Genomic DNA, 16,839 nt, shown 5'->3' with positions numbered 1-16,839 from the left:
ACAACAAATATCTGTTGGCTGCGACACGCAGCCTGAGTAATAGCAAGAAACTAGAAGCTTGAGACTCACATGTGTTCTTGTGTAGGACAGGTAGTCTGTCCTTGCTCCATGGATTCGTTGGCTCCCATTCTCGGCTACCTCTGTGCCCCCTCACCTGTGCCTACACTTCAGCCACTGTCCACGTCCACCTGCTCCCTGGAAAACTCCTTCTTGCGTTTGTTGTGATCCTTGCGGTAACGTGCCAGCAGACGTGAGCGCCAGCTCCTAACGCTGCACTGCAGAAAATGACCTCGTCCCGCTCCTCGCATCGAATCACCGGATGATTAAATGCTCGTCAATTTATGCATCGCTCAATCTCATCTCCTGCACATGTTGTAGACAAGACCTTTTTTCCCCCCATGTAGTTCATCTGTCAAACGATGCTGAAGCATTAAAGTCCAAGGGTAGACTAGTCCAAAACGATGCAATAACAATCCAGCTAGCTTTCTTGTCGTCTTGCATGTGTGTATGAGGTGCTTCTGTTTGAGCTGTGATGCTGCACACACTGCCTCCTCCCCCTTCTCTTCCCTCTGACACCCCCCACAGCAGCAGCAGACGCCTGCGCCGTTAAAAAGAAAAGCAGTCTTTTTCTAGACGAATACCACAGCCATGCAGCGGGGAATCAAACAATAGAAGCCCCCTAAACAGACACAGTGGTTTGGTTTAGCATCCTTTTAAAATGATGCATTATGCTTTTGCCTTCCACCTGAATTCTAATATTTCATTTAGCACAACCACTATCCTGTCAGAAGTAAACAAAAGCCTTGGACACAATAATAGTGATGTATTCAACTTTGAGACTAGCCCAATCCCTTGTGTCAGTAATTCTATACGAGTATTTACAGACTGTAAGATCCAAATTTTCATTATATTGTCCCGAGTTATCAAAGTAAAAGTACATATATGCATATACTATTGGGGCCATCAGTTGATTACAACTTTTAATTGTAATTAATCGCATGATTTCCGTAGTTGCGAAATGTACAATCAAAATTTCTTCCAATTTTTTCATGCTCTTGTAATTAATATTTAAGTGGACAAATATGCTTACCAGATATGAATTTTTCAACCATTGATACAGTAATTTTATAGTGCATAGTTTATAAAGTGATTTGTAGTTACAAATATATACTTAACAGTTAAAAGGAGAGTAAAACAGTGAGTCGTACATTTGTGTGTGAAGGTAATTTTCTGCTACTAGGTGGGATTAGTGTTTCATGTTGGACATCGGTGACATGCCGGAACAGTACGCTCTTTAAAAATTCAGAGCAATTGGTATTTGGAACATAAAGCAACAACTCGAGGACTCCAGGCCATTTTGTTTAGTGTAAATGTATTTAATGTTTAATCATATTAAATGCTTTTTAATGCCATTTGAGACCTTAATTTCAGCAAAATCCATTTTAAGACGTTTAATGCTTTTTAATGATCCGTGGAAACCCCGCATTACAATGGAATTTAAAATGCACTTGTAAATTAATTATTTAGAATTATTAATGTAACAATTACATCTCATTGCATGCCAATAAGTTTCAAAATTCACAACACAAATGCGAATTTGAGACGTTGTTAAATTTACATTTTCTAAATACCTTCCATACTAAGTGTGAATGGCATTAGAAGAGACCAGTTATGTAGTCCAATTTGTCATTTTTAGACATCTGCTCTACAACGAGTCCCGTGGGATGAAACAAGAGCAGGAACAAGTTTCAAAAAGTACCTATTGATTGTCCAAGGAGCCAAAGAGGGGGGGCTCTGAAATTGAAGGAGAATGATTCAGTTGTGCATTCATGGGAAGGTGTGTGAATGAAGGCTTTACTACAACAGAAGAAACTGCCTGTAGCACTTGAAATCTTAGTAGGAGAGATTCAGGTGGTCCACTGAAAATATGAATGCCGACTGAAAAATAGAAACTCATCAGTTTCTCTGCTTTTTTTTGTCTAAAGGGAGAGTGATGCGGGTTGCCTGTAGACCATCCATTAATGGATGCTCAGGGAATATTAACAATTCTACTCTCAAATGGGCCTCATGGTCGATTTTTAACAGCCAGAGAGGACAAGAGAAATTGCAACCCCCTCACAGCTGCCCACATGCTAAAGCAAAATTATTGATTGACATGCCCAGTTCCATGTTCAAAGCATGCAACAAAAACATGTACTACTGTGACGCGCTATTCATGAATGAGCTCTTCTTCACGAGTCTGGTCTTGCACTTTAGCCTCATTTGCAAATCAGAGAAAGAAATAAAATATTCAACGCACTTTGAATGTAAAAAAAAAAGCAGGGACAGCTTTTTCTGAAAGATTTATAACACGACCCAAGTGAATACAAGGTCACTATGAGCTGCACTAAAAGGATGTTTGCCACTTGTGATTGGAATAAAAAGCTGCTAAACAAATAGTAAGGAGGCTGACATTTGCTGTAAAGCCAAACTTAAGTATTTGTGACATACAGTATGAAATCATAGTAATTCTGCAGTATATGTAAATCCAAAGTTAATAAATAAATAGACTTAAAAATAACTAACATACCAAGCTAGCTAGAGAAAGACCCCCATCAACTGAAATTTAAATGCGCTCACTCAGTGGAAAAAACAACAACAAGTGAACGCATGAAGCTAAGTCGCTATGTCAGGGGTAGTGGAATAGCTCATAAAAAATACAATATGTAGACAGCTCGTAATGGGGTCACAGAAAAACCGTACCACTGACAATGCCATTGAAATCAGCTGCTTTGTAAGTGAAAAGGCAAAGGTGCTTTCAGGGAACCTTGGATATCTGAACACTGCATGCTGAACAGTCACTGATGAAGCGAAACACGTGACATTTGTGACATTTTCCAGAGCTTTGTTTGAGCAATTAATGACAACTTCAGTTTGTGGGAAATAATCTAGTTATACATTCAGTGTATTGTGACGATGTTATGTGTTCCCTCGCGTCACCGTTCATGGACTGACTGTTTTGCAGATTTTGCTTGGTTTTTGTTTTTTGTATCTATGAAGGTTTCAAAACAAGAGAGAAATATCACGACTCATGAGAAAATGTTAAGTGAGGGTTTTACACCCTTAAAACATATAATAAATGTAAAAAATAAATAAAGCTGACTTCTTTATGGATTTCACCTATAGCAGGCATTTTTTGGAACACAACCCCAGCGATAAACGAGGGAACAATGTATAGTGGTATGTAACCACTTTTGTGTGTATGTGTGCGACAATACTAAGTAGCAGAAGAGTGGATGTGTTCTGTGAATAAAAGGGAGCGATTCCATCTGGTGGAGGTAAAAAGCACTGCACTGTGCTTTGCCTTTTAGTGCTAAAAGAAATACAGAGCATCATTTGTGTTACAAGTAAAAATCTTTGTGCTCCAGTTTGAAATTGTGTATTTGTAAGGCAACTTTCACTGCAAGAAATCCATGACAATTTATATTAGGATGTGGTAGATTTATTTTACGGATGACTCTGCTTGGTATTATCATTAATACTACCAGAATAAAGTCGTATTAACACAATATAAAAGTCCTAATTGTATAAGAATAAAGTTACAGGTATAAGAAAACAGACAAGTTTCATAAACAATAAAATGTTACCAAAATTTTTTTGCAAATCAATCAATCCTCAGTATGAACTGATTGTGTAAACATTTCCTGAGAAATAAATATCATTCACATGCCACAATTACACATTGTTTCTGTGGTATACATCTATATTCAAAATTATTATCTTTAGAATTATATTGTTTCCACAGGTATTTGATTCAAATTTCGTATTTTTGTTTTATTATCCTTATTCTCTAAGGAGGTTGCAATTACTAACGCCAACCAGCAGAGGGAAACATTCGCTACTAGGCGTTAATGTGCAGAGAAGAGCCACATGCAAGGTGGAAACAGCCGTGTCGAGCGAACGTTGTGAATAAAACAATATTTTGGGTGTTAAACCCAAAACAAAAACCTTTAAAAATTAAATGTGTAGCAACTACATTTACATAAGCACAATGTCAAAATACAAATCTTTTTTCCAATATTTTATTTATTTATTTTACTTTTACTGACTGTGAGTAGGATATTGTTGGTGTTGTTTTCTTTTTATACCAACACAAAGAAAATATAGATTTGATTTCTGATCACAATTGCTTGAATAAGCTAATGGCCAATTTTCATCAAGCAGGCTAAAAGGACTAGTGTCAGACATGAGTACAGCGACCATCTGAGCTGAGAGCAGGAATGGAAAGCAGCTTAACCCACATCCGCACAAACACAAACAAACAGTTTTGTCAATCACACACAGAGCAAAAGGATAGTTACTGAAAAAGCTGATACCTTAGATGGAGGTGGCAAGATGCAGAGGTTGGGCAGGGGTCGTCAGGAGCTGGAGGAAGAGGAGACTGGTGGGGAGATGCAGGTGGTGGCGTCCTCTCGGGGGAAGGGGATGTGGGTGGAGGAGTGGGGAGTTCGGGAAGGGGAGCAGACGGGAGGTGTCTGGATAAACTTATGGGAAAGGCAGCTCTCCTGTCGGTGTGCTCAGTGAGGGGGGTTCTGCGGGATGGGGAACACAGAACATCAACAGATGCCTCTTCTCAAGTGATCCAGACTTACCTCACAACACCTCCGTGACCTCAGCTAAACCAAATATTGACTTGAAGAATGACAAGCTTGCTCAAACCATCCCAAGTATGGTTTTGGATTAGAACCGCATGCCGTTGACGCTCAGTCTTCACCCTCTATAACGCGTGAATCGAGAAGCTCGGCCAAATGTGTCATGCTTGGTCCTAATTGGCCACCTGGGGGACTGGATTTGGCCCTGATCCAGGTTCATCTTATCAGGAGCGTTAGGCTCTAATCCGACAGGCAATGCAATGGACGCCCATGCAGCTGTTAGCACTTGGGACAGGCCTCCTTGCTTAGCTCTAAAAATATTCCAGGGAGTCTGCAGAAGTAAAGCATGTTTCGGGTAATGGAGCATCAGTTCGGCTATATTAGGTCCTAACTATTCAGTAAAATTTCAAGGAGCACTTTATTTGTGTTTGGCCAAGCACAATGCGGTGAGTGGCTATTTCTGCAATCAGCAGTGTGTGCTCCGACAACACCAATGCATTTTTAAATGCATTATTATTTATTATTCCTATTAAAAAATTTAGACAAACAGGACTAACTTTTTTGGGGGGGTTTGAATAATTTCATCATGACTCAAACACTGAATTTGAAAAATCCTACAACTCTACACTGTAAATTGGCCTCATATTTCTTATTACAAATCATTTTATTACCAAAGCCATTTGTGCATGCTGGAAATAGACAAAACCAAGTCACAACATAGTGTCATACAATCTGCTTGTAGCTCCAAAGCCAGACAAAAACAATGCAGATAGAAAATAGATCGACAAAAAGTTACCCTGTTTAGTGTATATAAATGTCAGCTGATACGGTCAAGTTAACAGCTGGCCCCTTTCTACTTTGGCCCAGATTAAATTCCAAATCAGCGTCATAAAAGAGCGCAAGAAGGGAGAACATGTGCTCTTTTTCAGTGACACACTTTAAACATAGTTGAACTCTTAATAACACCTTGAGAGTGCGTAGCTGTCAGAACACGTTTGGCTATGTTGACTGCTGGAAAACTCACATTTTCTGATTTAATGTGAGAAAGTAACAGTAAAGCGTTTTTCTTAGTACACGGGGGAAAAATATTACCAATCATGTAACTCACAGGGATTAAAACATGATCCAAAACCTTAGAAATACAACACAGCAATGAGATTATCCACTTCACTTGAGCCATCAGAGGCATATGCACCTACAATTACCATGGCAACCAGTCTAACTACAGTTTACTGTAGGACTAGCAGTACCTCCTTTTTAAAAGTAAACACATGGATGAGAACTATCTTGCATATGTTTTGACCATAAATAAACAGTGTGAGGACGTTTCTCACATTATTCTGACTTTTAAAAGGAAGTTGATGTTTAAAAAAGGCAGCAAGTTAGTATATCTTTAACCGAGCACTAATCATGTGTCATATCAAGCAGGTGAGGAAGGTGAATCACGTTGTAAATGTGTGAGTCATTTTAGCTCTTTATCACCTTGTGTCCCTCTGTCTTTCTACTTGACCCTCCCCCCCTCTGCCCATCTGGTGAGGTCAGAAGAGGGCAATAGTTACCTACACGCCATATGCTATGTCCACCTGTACTTACTTAAACACACACACACACACACAAACTTTGAATCCAACTCACCCGTATTTATGCCATGGAGTTAGCCTAAATTTAGGCTAACTAAACTGATGGAAACGCTTCTGTAGAGTTCCAAACAATGCAGAGGGCACTTCACAGCAGTGTGTCCCAGTCCCCCCCGCCCTCGTCACTCTGACCGAGTCAGTCATGCACGCTCAGCACACGGCACATACTCAAGTGTTTGTCTTGAACTCTGGCTTTCGTTCAACTGTCTGCTCTGTGCAAATGACTTCAGAGGGCCCGTGTACAAGAGGGCAGGCTGGGGCTTTACAGGCAGGGGAGGGAGGACATGCCTGCTCAGGGCGGGGAAAACACACGCATGTACACGCACACACACACGCACACAAGGAGACAGTGCCCCACCAGGTTTAGCAGTCTGTGCTCTTTTCCCTGCAATTCTATCGGTAGCTCTCAAACTGGTGTCCCAAAAAAAAAAAAAATAATAAATAAAAGTGCATTCCTATATATGGCGACCAGTGAGCCAATCAAATAAAATAAACAAAAACTCCTCCCGACCTTACCAAAGCTCAGATAGGACTGCGACGTATCACATAAATCTGACATCCTTGCATGCAAGCAGGTTTCTCACTTCTCCTAAGTAAGTAAGTAAGACCATTTGGTCGATAATTTTTACTAAGGGTGTGAATTGCCTAGTATTGGTGATTCAATTCGTATCACAATTCATAGGTGACGATTCGATTCGATGCAGATTAATCCCGATACAAATCTATAAATTGACTAATGCGATTATTTTTTTTAAACTCAAATTTAGAAAATACTAATCGGTAAACTTGTACATGTACACTGTAAGATTTGTATGAAAATGTATTGATTTATCTGAAAATTCAGGCTTATAACTGAGCCACTGCATTTAACAAACAGGTTGCAGTCTGTTTCATGTTTGAACAGCACTGAAATAAAATATTATGGCTTAATGTTCCATTAATATAACATTCTTCCATGCTTAATGTGTGAATCCTAAACCTAAGTAAGACATTTTGTTGAATACTTCTATAAAAAAATTATGTTTAAAAATTGATTTGGCCGCTTTTTTGAATCGATTCGAGAATTGCTCGCTGTAATATCGCCGAATCGATTTTTTCTAACACCCCTACTTTTTACCTTTACTGTATGAAGTTGTACAAAAGAAACACTAGTCTCGTCTCATTATTTACTACATAGAAATCTATACCATAACCTTTTATCTATACGAGTGTACAATCACAACGAAATTTGTTGATTAGGTCATTCAATGGACCTGTCATTCAAAACAAATGAAATCCTAATTTTTACAAACAATGCTTGCTTAGGTGAGCAATCAAATTAAGCAAGGAATTAACCTAGATGTCACTATTTTAACACATGACTAGAATTAACATCCTTATAACTGTATTAATTAAATACAAAAATATGTTATTTTATGCTTTATATTTTCAATTTTTTATATAATCGGTCGATTAATCTGTAATTATTTTTTGCCATATATATATATATATATATATATATATGTGTGTGTATGTGTAGATAGAGCGAGAGAGATCTTTGGTCTCTTGGTGAAAAGCAAACGGTAGGAGGGGCATAGCTCAGGTGGTAGTGTGGCAGTCTCCCAAGTTGAAGGTCGTGAGTTTGAACCTTAACCCTTGAGTGACTTTTATTCATTTTATTTTATTTTATTTATTTTTTTAATCTCTTCCTTCCTTTTGTAAATCTTAGTTTACTCTAAATCTGAATCTATTTGGTCCCTATCTAAATAGAGTCAAAATTGACTCTACTAGAGTCAAATGTATACTTTGTCCGCATAAATTTTAATTAGATATATATTTTTGGTATTGCCTGACTTAATTAATACCATTTGTGCATTAATCTGCGATTACGACCCCTACAACAGAACGACTGTGCCACAATTTGAGGACTTCTATACAATGCTGCTCCATTAAAGTCCAGCTGATGGCGGTAATGCACATTTCATTCTGTTGACAACTGTCAAACAAATTGCCCAGACCCAATATTTATGTGGCAGCATAGACAGGACGTGTGCTTTGACTGACAGGCAACAAGCACTATTCTGGCATGTCACAGGGCTGCTGGGCCTGCAGCAGTGATGGGAGAGTCACTTATAAAAGAGAGTGAAAATAAAGTCAATTGGATATTGATACCCATTATACGTCATCCGTCTTAGCAAGACCCAGCCCACATGTACTGTATTCCTGTGAATCACACAGACTTAAATCTTCAACCGTCATAACTTTTCAGCGTTTACTGTAAATGTAGTACATATAATATTCAACTGGTGAGACAAAGAAGCAATGCATGCTTGAGGCGAAGCAAAGGCAATAGTGGACACTGAGCAAGAAACGTTCCTCTGAAAATCTTAAATACTTGAATAAAAAAAAGAGTTGTTTTTTTTTATTATTTACATATATGTGACTTCTTAATTATGGATTACAAACATGTGAGTGTCCATCCATTTTCACAGTGTAAAAGGCCTTAGAGGGAAGCATAACCTCAATGTTTATTCTCACTGCGGTCAACTTACTGACTTATGACAACAACATACGCTCCATCAGCTTTAGTTTGTAGTCTCTGGTACCATGAATGAAAGACGTTTGTTGTCGCTGTTATTTCAACTTAACGTACTGTGTTCATTGAAACGAACATAAAGGTAATAGTTGGAAAAATATTACATATTATTTATAAAGAGTAGACACTTACCCACTTTTATGTAGCACCCAAACAGGATCACTGACTGTTTCTGTGCTTTCAGGATTCTCCTCTGGACATTCACTCTTTGGTTTCTTCTCTGGTTCTAGGTGCTCTGTTATTGTCTGACTTTGTTCTGAAGATTCCTCCTCTGCTTTGTTCCTGTTGACCTTTGCTGATTTTGAGAGCTCAGTTTGATGTGCTGTTATTGCTGTACTACTTATTGGATATTCTTCTATGCGCTCCTCTTCTTTTGTGACAATTTCTGTTATCTCCTGTGTCTGCTCGTGGACTTTTTCTGGCTGTTCCGCAAGATCCACTTGAGGATGTAGCGGTGTGATGTCTGTTTGCTCCTGAGGGATCTGTTCTGACCCCAGAGGAACAGCTCCCTCCTCAGTAGGAGTGAGAAACTCTTGTTGAGGAGACTCCAGAGATGGGAGGGGTCTGAGAAAACAAAATGAGAAGAAGGGGAGTGGGAGAATCGTTTAGCTTACAACACATGCATGAGGAATGACTGACAAATGACAAATGTGTATGTTTGGCAAGGTACAGCAGCCTGAAGTGTCTGCTTGTTTGAGTTTTACTCTAGTGCTTTAAAATGTGCGTGTTCAATTATGTCAAATTGTGCGTGCTGTGTGAAAGAAGAGGAAAAAGGCCCATTCTAGTCGTGGAGAGATGTCGCAGCTGATGTCATCCTTTCGACATAAAGGGCTGCATTACTTCCATTAGGCCCCAACATCTGACCTCAGATCCAGTCAGGACAAAGAACAGCTGTGTATTTACCTCCTCATTCATATTCATTGCAAGACTGTTCTGTTCAACAACACTCTACAAAAGTGTTTAACATAGTGTCACTGCATTACAAGTGCAGCTACACAAAACCGCAAAACTGATTTAAATTATTAAAAGGTTCTAAATACATGTATTTATGTTGTAATAAATCATTAGGTGTGCTTTATTTTGAGTCAGATTTATTGCTGAAAAAGCAGCTAGAATTCCAGTCAAAGTATGCAAACTCCAGCCAACCTATAGGGCAGACCTGCAAAATTTGCATTAAAAAAAGCTTTTACAAATATAACTAGTGAATGCATTTTCTGGAGAAAATGCATGTGAAGGCTGAGTGGCTGAATGAAAAATTGTGCAATGATACTGATTACTGAATGATGTGGAATGAGATACATACATGTAGAATGAACATGTAGAAGTTGGAATGGTTTGAATCAGTCGAAATTAGAGGAGATAAACAAAACAACGGGTAATTTTTTATTTTGTAAGTTTGAAAAAAAATTACGGTACGGTACGGATACGTTGACAGATTAACGTTGGAATGGTTTGAATTGGTCAAAAAATTTAGAAATTACAGGGGGGTAAAAACAACAAAAAACGGATTTTTTTGGTCGCAATTTTAATGGTGAAAATGCTAAACTTATGGTAAATTTTAATTTTTAGCATTAGCAGGTACAAGCTGAACAGTTTGGTCAATACAAACAATCAGTCAAAAAAATTACAGTAGAAACTGGAAGGGGGGGGATTCTGTTTTGTGGGTGGTGTAAATGTTGATTTTTTGGAATATTGAAAATCATTCACAAAATTAATTTAATGAATTGGATGTTTTCAATTTCAAATAGGAACAATGCAAATGTGTAATGTTGAATGTGCCACTGGGAATTAATGGCCAATTTTTGAATGAAAAATGTGAATTTTTGGAATGAGAAAAATGGAAGACTGAAAGGCATGGATTTTGGGAACATGTTGAAGTTGGAATGGTGAGAATCGGGCAAAAATGTGGAAGTAGTAACAGGATGAAAAAGTGTGAGGAATAAAAAATATATAGTAATTAACCCAGCCACAGTCTTCATAAAATAATGCACAGTTCTGATTACGACAGTCAGTGATTTAACAAAATGTTGATGATTTTTGTGGTTGTACAACTGTGACACATAATACTGAAAACTTTCTAATATTCATGTAATTAAATAAGGCAACAAGATCCACATATTGGACCCCCCTTCACTAAAACCTACAGTCAATAGAGATGTCTCCCTGTATTTCTGTTCATTCCGCTTACCCCCATGTAAAAACGCATTTCCCTTACAGAATATAAACTTATGAACACATTTCAAACTCTGCCATGCTCTTTTAATTACCTTGGGATTTCTGTGCTCTCAGGCTGAGCATAGGAAGCAGCTTCTCTGAGAGCTGTTATCCAGTTTGTATCTGGCTCTTGTGTCGTGAGTCCAGCAGAACTATTTGACACATGGGACTCCACTGTGTCTGCAGACACGTGTTCAAAATCAGCGTTGCAGGCAGGAGGATGTACCACATCATCAGCCGGTTGGGTAGGCAGAGAGATATGATCGGGAGGTTCTTCAGTTTGGGAGAGCACTGCCTGAGAGAGCATTGTATCATCATGTTGGCTTTTTGATGAAACATTGGGTGTGTCTGAGGCAACACTGGGTTGTGGATGCCTAGTTGTCTCACTGTCATTTTCCATTGTCTTCAAAAGACTGAAGTTGCCATCAAAGTGACAAGCGTGGTTTGAAACGTCAGCAGATGATGGGTCTTTATCTTGAGGAACCACTGTTGCTCTTGTTCCATTGTTTTCTGTCGCTTTCTCGTCTATTACGTTAACCTCACGTGGTCCCTTCGCTGGGAAATCTGCATTTTCTTCATCTAAAGCCGCATTGTTTCCCTCTACAGCCTGCTCTACATGGGGCCCTTTTATGGGAGTTTGTGTTACTGAAACATTTTGTATTGCTGAGCTTTTATTGGAGCGTTGCGACTCAAGAGGCTCACATATTGTATCCGGGATTTTATACCTCTCATTTTCACTCATTTTGGTATCCACAGCCTGAACACCACTGTGATCCTTTTCAACAGAACTGAACATTTTTCTTTGTATTGTGGCATCCTTGTTTTCGCTCGGACTAACATCTGTATCATACTCATGACTATGTATTCCTTCTTTTTCCAAAACCAAATCAGAGAAACACAATCCCAAAAGTGAAATGTTATGATCCTCTAAAGGCTCAGCAGAAACAGCGTTGCTTGTAAATGCCAAATGATTTCCTTGTAGCTCTCTAAATGAATCTGGTTGGTTGCTTTCTGTCTCACCTTTACTATCCATATTATTCAGAAATTCATTGTCATGTATTAAATATGTTCCTGAACCCTCGTCTGCAAAACCACATTTATCATTACTCATCTCATGCCCAAACTCGTCCATGTCAGCCATTTTTGTTTGGTCTAAAATTTTCTGTCCAATTGATTTTCTGCTATCAGTTAAATCACAGACAAGAGGAACAATTTTGTCAACTCCCGGAATAATATGAGATTCCTTCTTTGCAACGTTTTCTATATCGCCCACTTGTTCAGTGATACAGCTGTCTTTACAGATATCTTCTCTTGACAACTGACCCTGACCTACTATCTCTGTTCCCCCAGAAAACGGGTGTTGAATCAATTTGACTTGTCTGTTAGTCATTCCTCCCTCTTCAAATGCAACCACGCAACCACCTGGCACTCCATCTGTGGAATGCTTGGATACCAAATCTTGCTGTGGTTGCTCCTGTTGCAGAGACAAATCGTTCAGTTCAGGATTTGAATTCAAGTCTGTTGATGTGCCCTTGTTATCCTTGAGCTCCATCGTTTCTGCTAAAGTTTGGTGCAAATCGAAATGAAGTTCACTTTTCATTTCTGTTTCCAAATTGTCAACCATATTTGGTTTAGTAGTTTGGACGTCATATTCATGTGACCGTGCCAGATCTCCAGATCCCACTTTGGTGTCTTTATCTGACTCTTCATTCAGTTGTGTTGTTGCATTTTCTATATGCAGTTTGTCACTGTATTCTGTTTCCTTTTGATTATTGAGCTGCTCGGTTTTGTCATCGAGTGACACAGAAGTTTTTTCATCCATGTTCTGTTTCTCCTTGACATCACACAGTTGAGTGTTATCACACATCCCATTGGGCTTGTTAGAGCTGAGCGGGCAGATGTCATTTATGAGGTCGGGTGTTGTTTGAGTCATTATATTATTAGAGTCATCATTTGCCAGTACACACTCTGGAGGTTGCTTTTCCCCTTGTAAAGGCGTCAATTTGGAGTCAGATGGCTGAGAGTTGACACACTCGGCATGATATTTACCCTCTTGCATAAAACACACCTCTGCTCCTACATCATTTGCTTCTTCATTATGCTGATCATCTACTAAAGATATGTGCATCTTGGTACTGTCACACTCAGCATTGTCATTACCAATTCCTTCAGAAGGAGTGACTTCAAATTCATCAGCTAAGTCCAAGTCACTCAACAAAAGGCCTCGAGGTTGCAGAATTGACGTAGAATTACTGGCACATTGCTCACCAACAGAAATCGCCTCTAAACCTATTGACCCATCCTTTATTAGGTCAACAGGAGTCACAGACTTTGAGTAATTCCTCATTTCAATTGGCTCTGCGCTAACTAGTGCATGAGAGGGTGGTTGATCAAACTCAGCAGGAGGCTGAGAGCTGAGGTCTGTGTGTTTTGTCTGAGGAGAGACTGGGCAGGTCGACATCCCAGTTTCCGAATTAGAAATGGAATCAAGATCACTGGAAAGCTGTCTATTAGGAGACTCCATAAAGAGATCTCCTTTTGGCTTAAAGGCAGCATTACTAGAAGAACTTGAATTTTCTCTTTCTTTAACCACAAATGCATCACTTTTGAGCTCTTCTGGGTTGTCAGGTATAATTGATTCTTTGATGTCAAGAGGAGTGTTAGTTTCTTTTGGCGTTAGACACAAAACGGCTACGCCCTTTTCTGTCACAACTTCTTGTTCCTTTGTTAACATCTGATCCATTGACTTCTCTCTTTTTAGTTGCCGATCCCTTTGTTTTGGTGGCTCCTTTGTTGCTTTATTTACTTCCTTCTTGTTGAGCTCTATAGGCTCTTCAGTGTTTACGGCATTTTCAAGACAGTCACTATGTTCTCTACTACTAAGATTTTTCTCAGTTGTCCTTTTTCCCTCTTCACCTAATGGATCGTTCTGAGTATTCTTGGATTTATCTTGTGTTTCCAAAAGAATGTCATTCTCGGACATTGGTACGGCACTTTGAAATGCAGCTACATCCTTGGTAAAAGATACATCACTGCTGGTTTCTGGCTTCTTTAAGGTGAGGAAGTCTGGGTAAATATAGCTGGCCTCAACAACAGGATGGTACAAACTCTCGTGTACTGTCAACGGAGGCAAAGAAGCACATCCCGAAGTCGGCATTGACATGTTTCTCACCTCTATAGCAACACTACAGTCTTCTTTCACACTGTCCGCAAAGTGAACTCTGTTGCTGCCTCCAATTTTGCCACATGTAGACTTACCCAGACTACTGGTTGGGGTCTGAGCCGGCTCTTGAATCTTGATTTCTCCGTTAGTGGCTGTGGATTTGAATGTGCTTCTTTCAGGTTGAACCTGTTGATTGTTACTGGTAGAAGTAAGTGAGGTCTCTGTAATGGCTGACGCCTCACAAGTGGTTCCTGAACAGGGTAGCTCCGCAGAATTCAAATGGTGCTGGGTGCTGGCTCCGCTTTCAGTATTGCTTTGTTCGGTGTGAGGTGGCAAAGGTGAAAATGCTGCAGTAAGCTCCTCCTCGGGGCACAGGCTGTCTGTAATGGTAATGATCGTCTCACCACCGCTCAGTGACTTCACACATGACTCTGCAACATCAGTGGGTGGGCACGGCTTTTTCTCAGCTTCCGACGCCCCTCCAGCAGCCCCCTCTGGAAGGCTGAATGAACTGCACTCAGTTACTCCTCCTCCTCCGCCTTCCAGTCCTGCAGCACTATCGTTCAAATGATCAGCACAAGCAAATATCCCATGGGGAAAATTATTCAAATTGCCTTCAAACCACAGTGGCTCCTTTTCTGCCGGAGAGATCGCTGCCTCTGCACTGCTCGTCTCCCTCTGTCCTTTTGAACAACTCTCAGCCGAAGTGTGTGGCATTTTGCTGTCGTAGCTTTCCTCGCTACCAGCCCGTCTCTGTTCGTTCGGGAAACTATTTGAGCACCCGACAGATGAGAGCTGAATGCTACTATCTAGAGGACTCGTCCTGTCTTCATATCCCTCCGGGTGTCTTTCTGCCTCTCCTTTCCCGATGCCTGCAATAGCTCTAGTAGCTACTCCCTCCCATGAATCACAGCTCACGCTTTCTCCCTCACTTTTTATCACTTCTCGCACCGTGGGTGTTGTTAGTGGCAACGCAGCAGCCCCCACTAAAGCATCTTGAATGGCCATCTCTACGCAACTCTCTCCCACACAAGCAGGGATGTGGCAAAATGAGCTCTCCTTTTTTTGTATTTGTGCTTCAGTGTTAACAATATCCACATCTGATTGATTTTCTGAAGCCTTATCAGGAACATCAACGGTAGTTTGGACATGAGTTATCTTTTCCTCAGTGATGAGACTTGCGGTTGTATGTTGTGTCGTCTGTGGGGTATTGTCAGTGTTATTTTTGCCACACTGAGCATCCATTACATTTATTTTATCAGAAAGATTAGTGCATGAAGGACCTAAATTGGATGCAGAATAGGCCAAGTCAATAAAATGGCACTGCTGGCTATGAAATGATGATTGGGAGGAGCTTGGCTTTCCCTTGCGACAAAAGCCATCATTAGCCTGTGCTCCACACATCGTCATCTCTCCACATGACACTGAAGATGCAATTGGTTCTGAGTGACACTGATTCCCTGTATTTATAAGTGGGTTAGCCTGTAATTCCGTTTCAGCTCGTCCTGCCGTCCTATCTTCCACTTCAGTCTCTTTGTTTAACTCCGCCCTTTTCTTTTTCTTGTGTTTCTTTTTGTCTCTCTTTTTCATCCTTTTGTTATGTGTAGGTTCGACCTGCTCATTACTTGCGGAAATAATTTGTGTATCGCCCTCAGCATGACTATTTGATTCTGCTTGCTTTTTCTGCAATTCCTCCAGTACATCTTTATTTTTAGGACTTACAGATTCAGAAAATTCTTTAACAGAGTTACTTGGATTTATAGTGCATGTAGGAATCTGATGTCCAAATTTTAAGTCGACCCTCTCTTCAATTCGATCCATGTCTTCCTCCATAGCGTCCCTATTATAATCCTGTGGGATAATATCTCCAGTGACTGTGTTACAATTAACATGTGCGTCGTTCAATACGGCATCTTCAGCCATTTGCTCAAATGACTCTGTGGATTTTTCTGAATGTGTATCGGGACCGGTTTGATTCTGCTCATCGTCTTTTGTTGTTTCTTCTGGCTCAGGATTTTCTTTTCCAAGTATGTAGTCCCTGAAACTAAACACAACTGTATCCATCTGGCTGCACCCAATCTCACTGTTTCCATGTGTATTTTTGTTTATGAGCTTGCTGTTACCATGTCCAGACGGGTCTGCAACTTGAGGCAGAGATGATGACTCATCACACTTTATAACTGTTGCTTGTCCATTTTTCCTATCCTTTTCATCAACTTTTTCATGACTGGTGACTTTGATATGTGAAACACTCAGTGAGGCCATTTGTTCCTCACATTCTTGGAAGGCTGCCTGGAGCTCCTGGTCGAGAAGCGCACATGAAGGAGGGGTCAAGTGTTGGCCAGCTGGGTGAGGTGTGGCAATGGGCTGAGGTGAGGCTGGGGCATCTGCGAGGAGTGGGTCAGCGCCGTGAGGCCTGAGACCAGGGTAAGGTGACATAGTTAAGAATGTGGACTTGCGGACAAACAGCTGCTCATTCCATGATGCCACACAAGGCCACTTGTGCTTGACAAGGCTCATGCTTAAGCACTGCACTCACACGGGTGCACGCACAATGCAACTGTACTTGAAATGCCTATCATATACAAACTGTCTAAAAACAGTTGGCTGTTAATAAAT

At 40.2% G+C, this 16,839-nt stretch overlaps 1 protein-coding gene across 11 annotated transcripts in view; it reads right to left on the bottom strand.

Moving 5' to 3' along the window:
- Positions 1-16,839, bottom strand: part of tacc2 (transforming, acidic coiled-coil containing protein 2) — a 48,595-nt gene that overhangs the window by 19,235 nt on the left and 12,521 nt on the right. For 6 of the 11 annotated variants that reach the window (XM_086092305.1, XM_086092310.1, XM_086092311.1 and 3 more), the window contains exons 1-3: positions 11,111-16,753; positions 8,976-9,407; positions 4,356-4,571 (exon numbers count right to left, since the gene is read on the bottom strand). In XM_086092305.1, the coding sequence (XP_085948431.1) occupies positions 4,356-4,571; positions 8,976-9,407; positions 11,111-16,740 (6,278 nt within the window). In that variant the 5' untranslated portion in view covers positions 16,741-16,753. Of the gene's footprint in view, positions 1-4,355; positions 4,572-8,975; positions 9,408-11,110; positions 16,754-16,839 lie in introns of those variants that run through there. The other 5 variants (XM_086092315.1, XM_086092316.1, XM_086092313.1 and 2 more) reach the window with 3 other exon arrangements.

Source organism: Leptonotus elevatus, chromosome 13 (assembly GCF_054856555.1).
Source record: "Leptonotus elevatus isolate MCC_2025b chromosome 13, RoL_Lele_1.0, whole genome shotgun sequence".
NCBI classification, from domain to species: Eukaryota; Metazoa; Chordata; class Actinopteri; order Syngnathiformes; family Syngnathidae; genus Leptonotus; species Leptonotus elevatus.
Note: the sequence above shows the minus strand (reverse complement) of the source record. Positions and strands in the feature narration are given on the sequence as shown.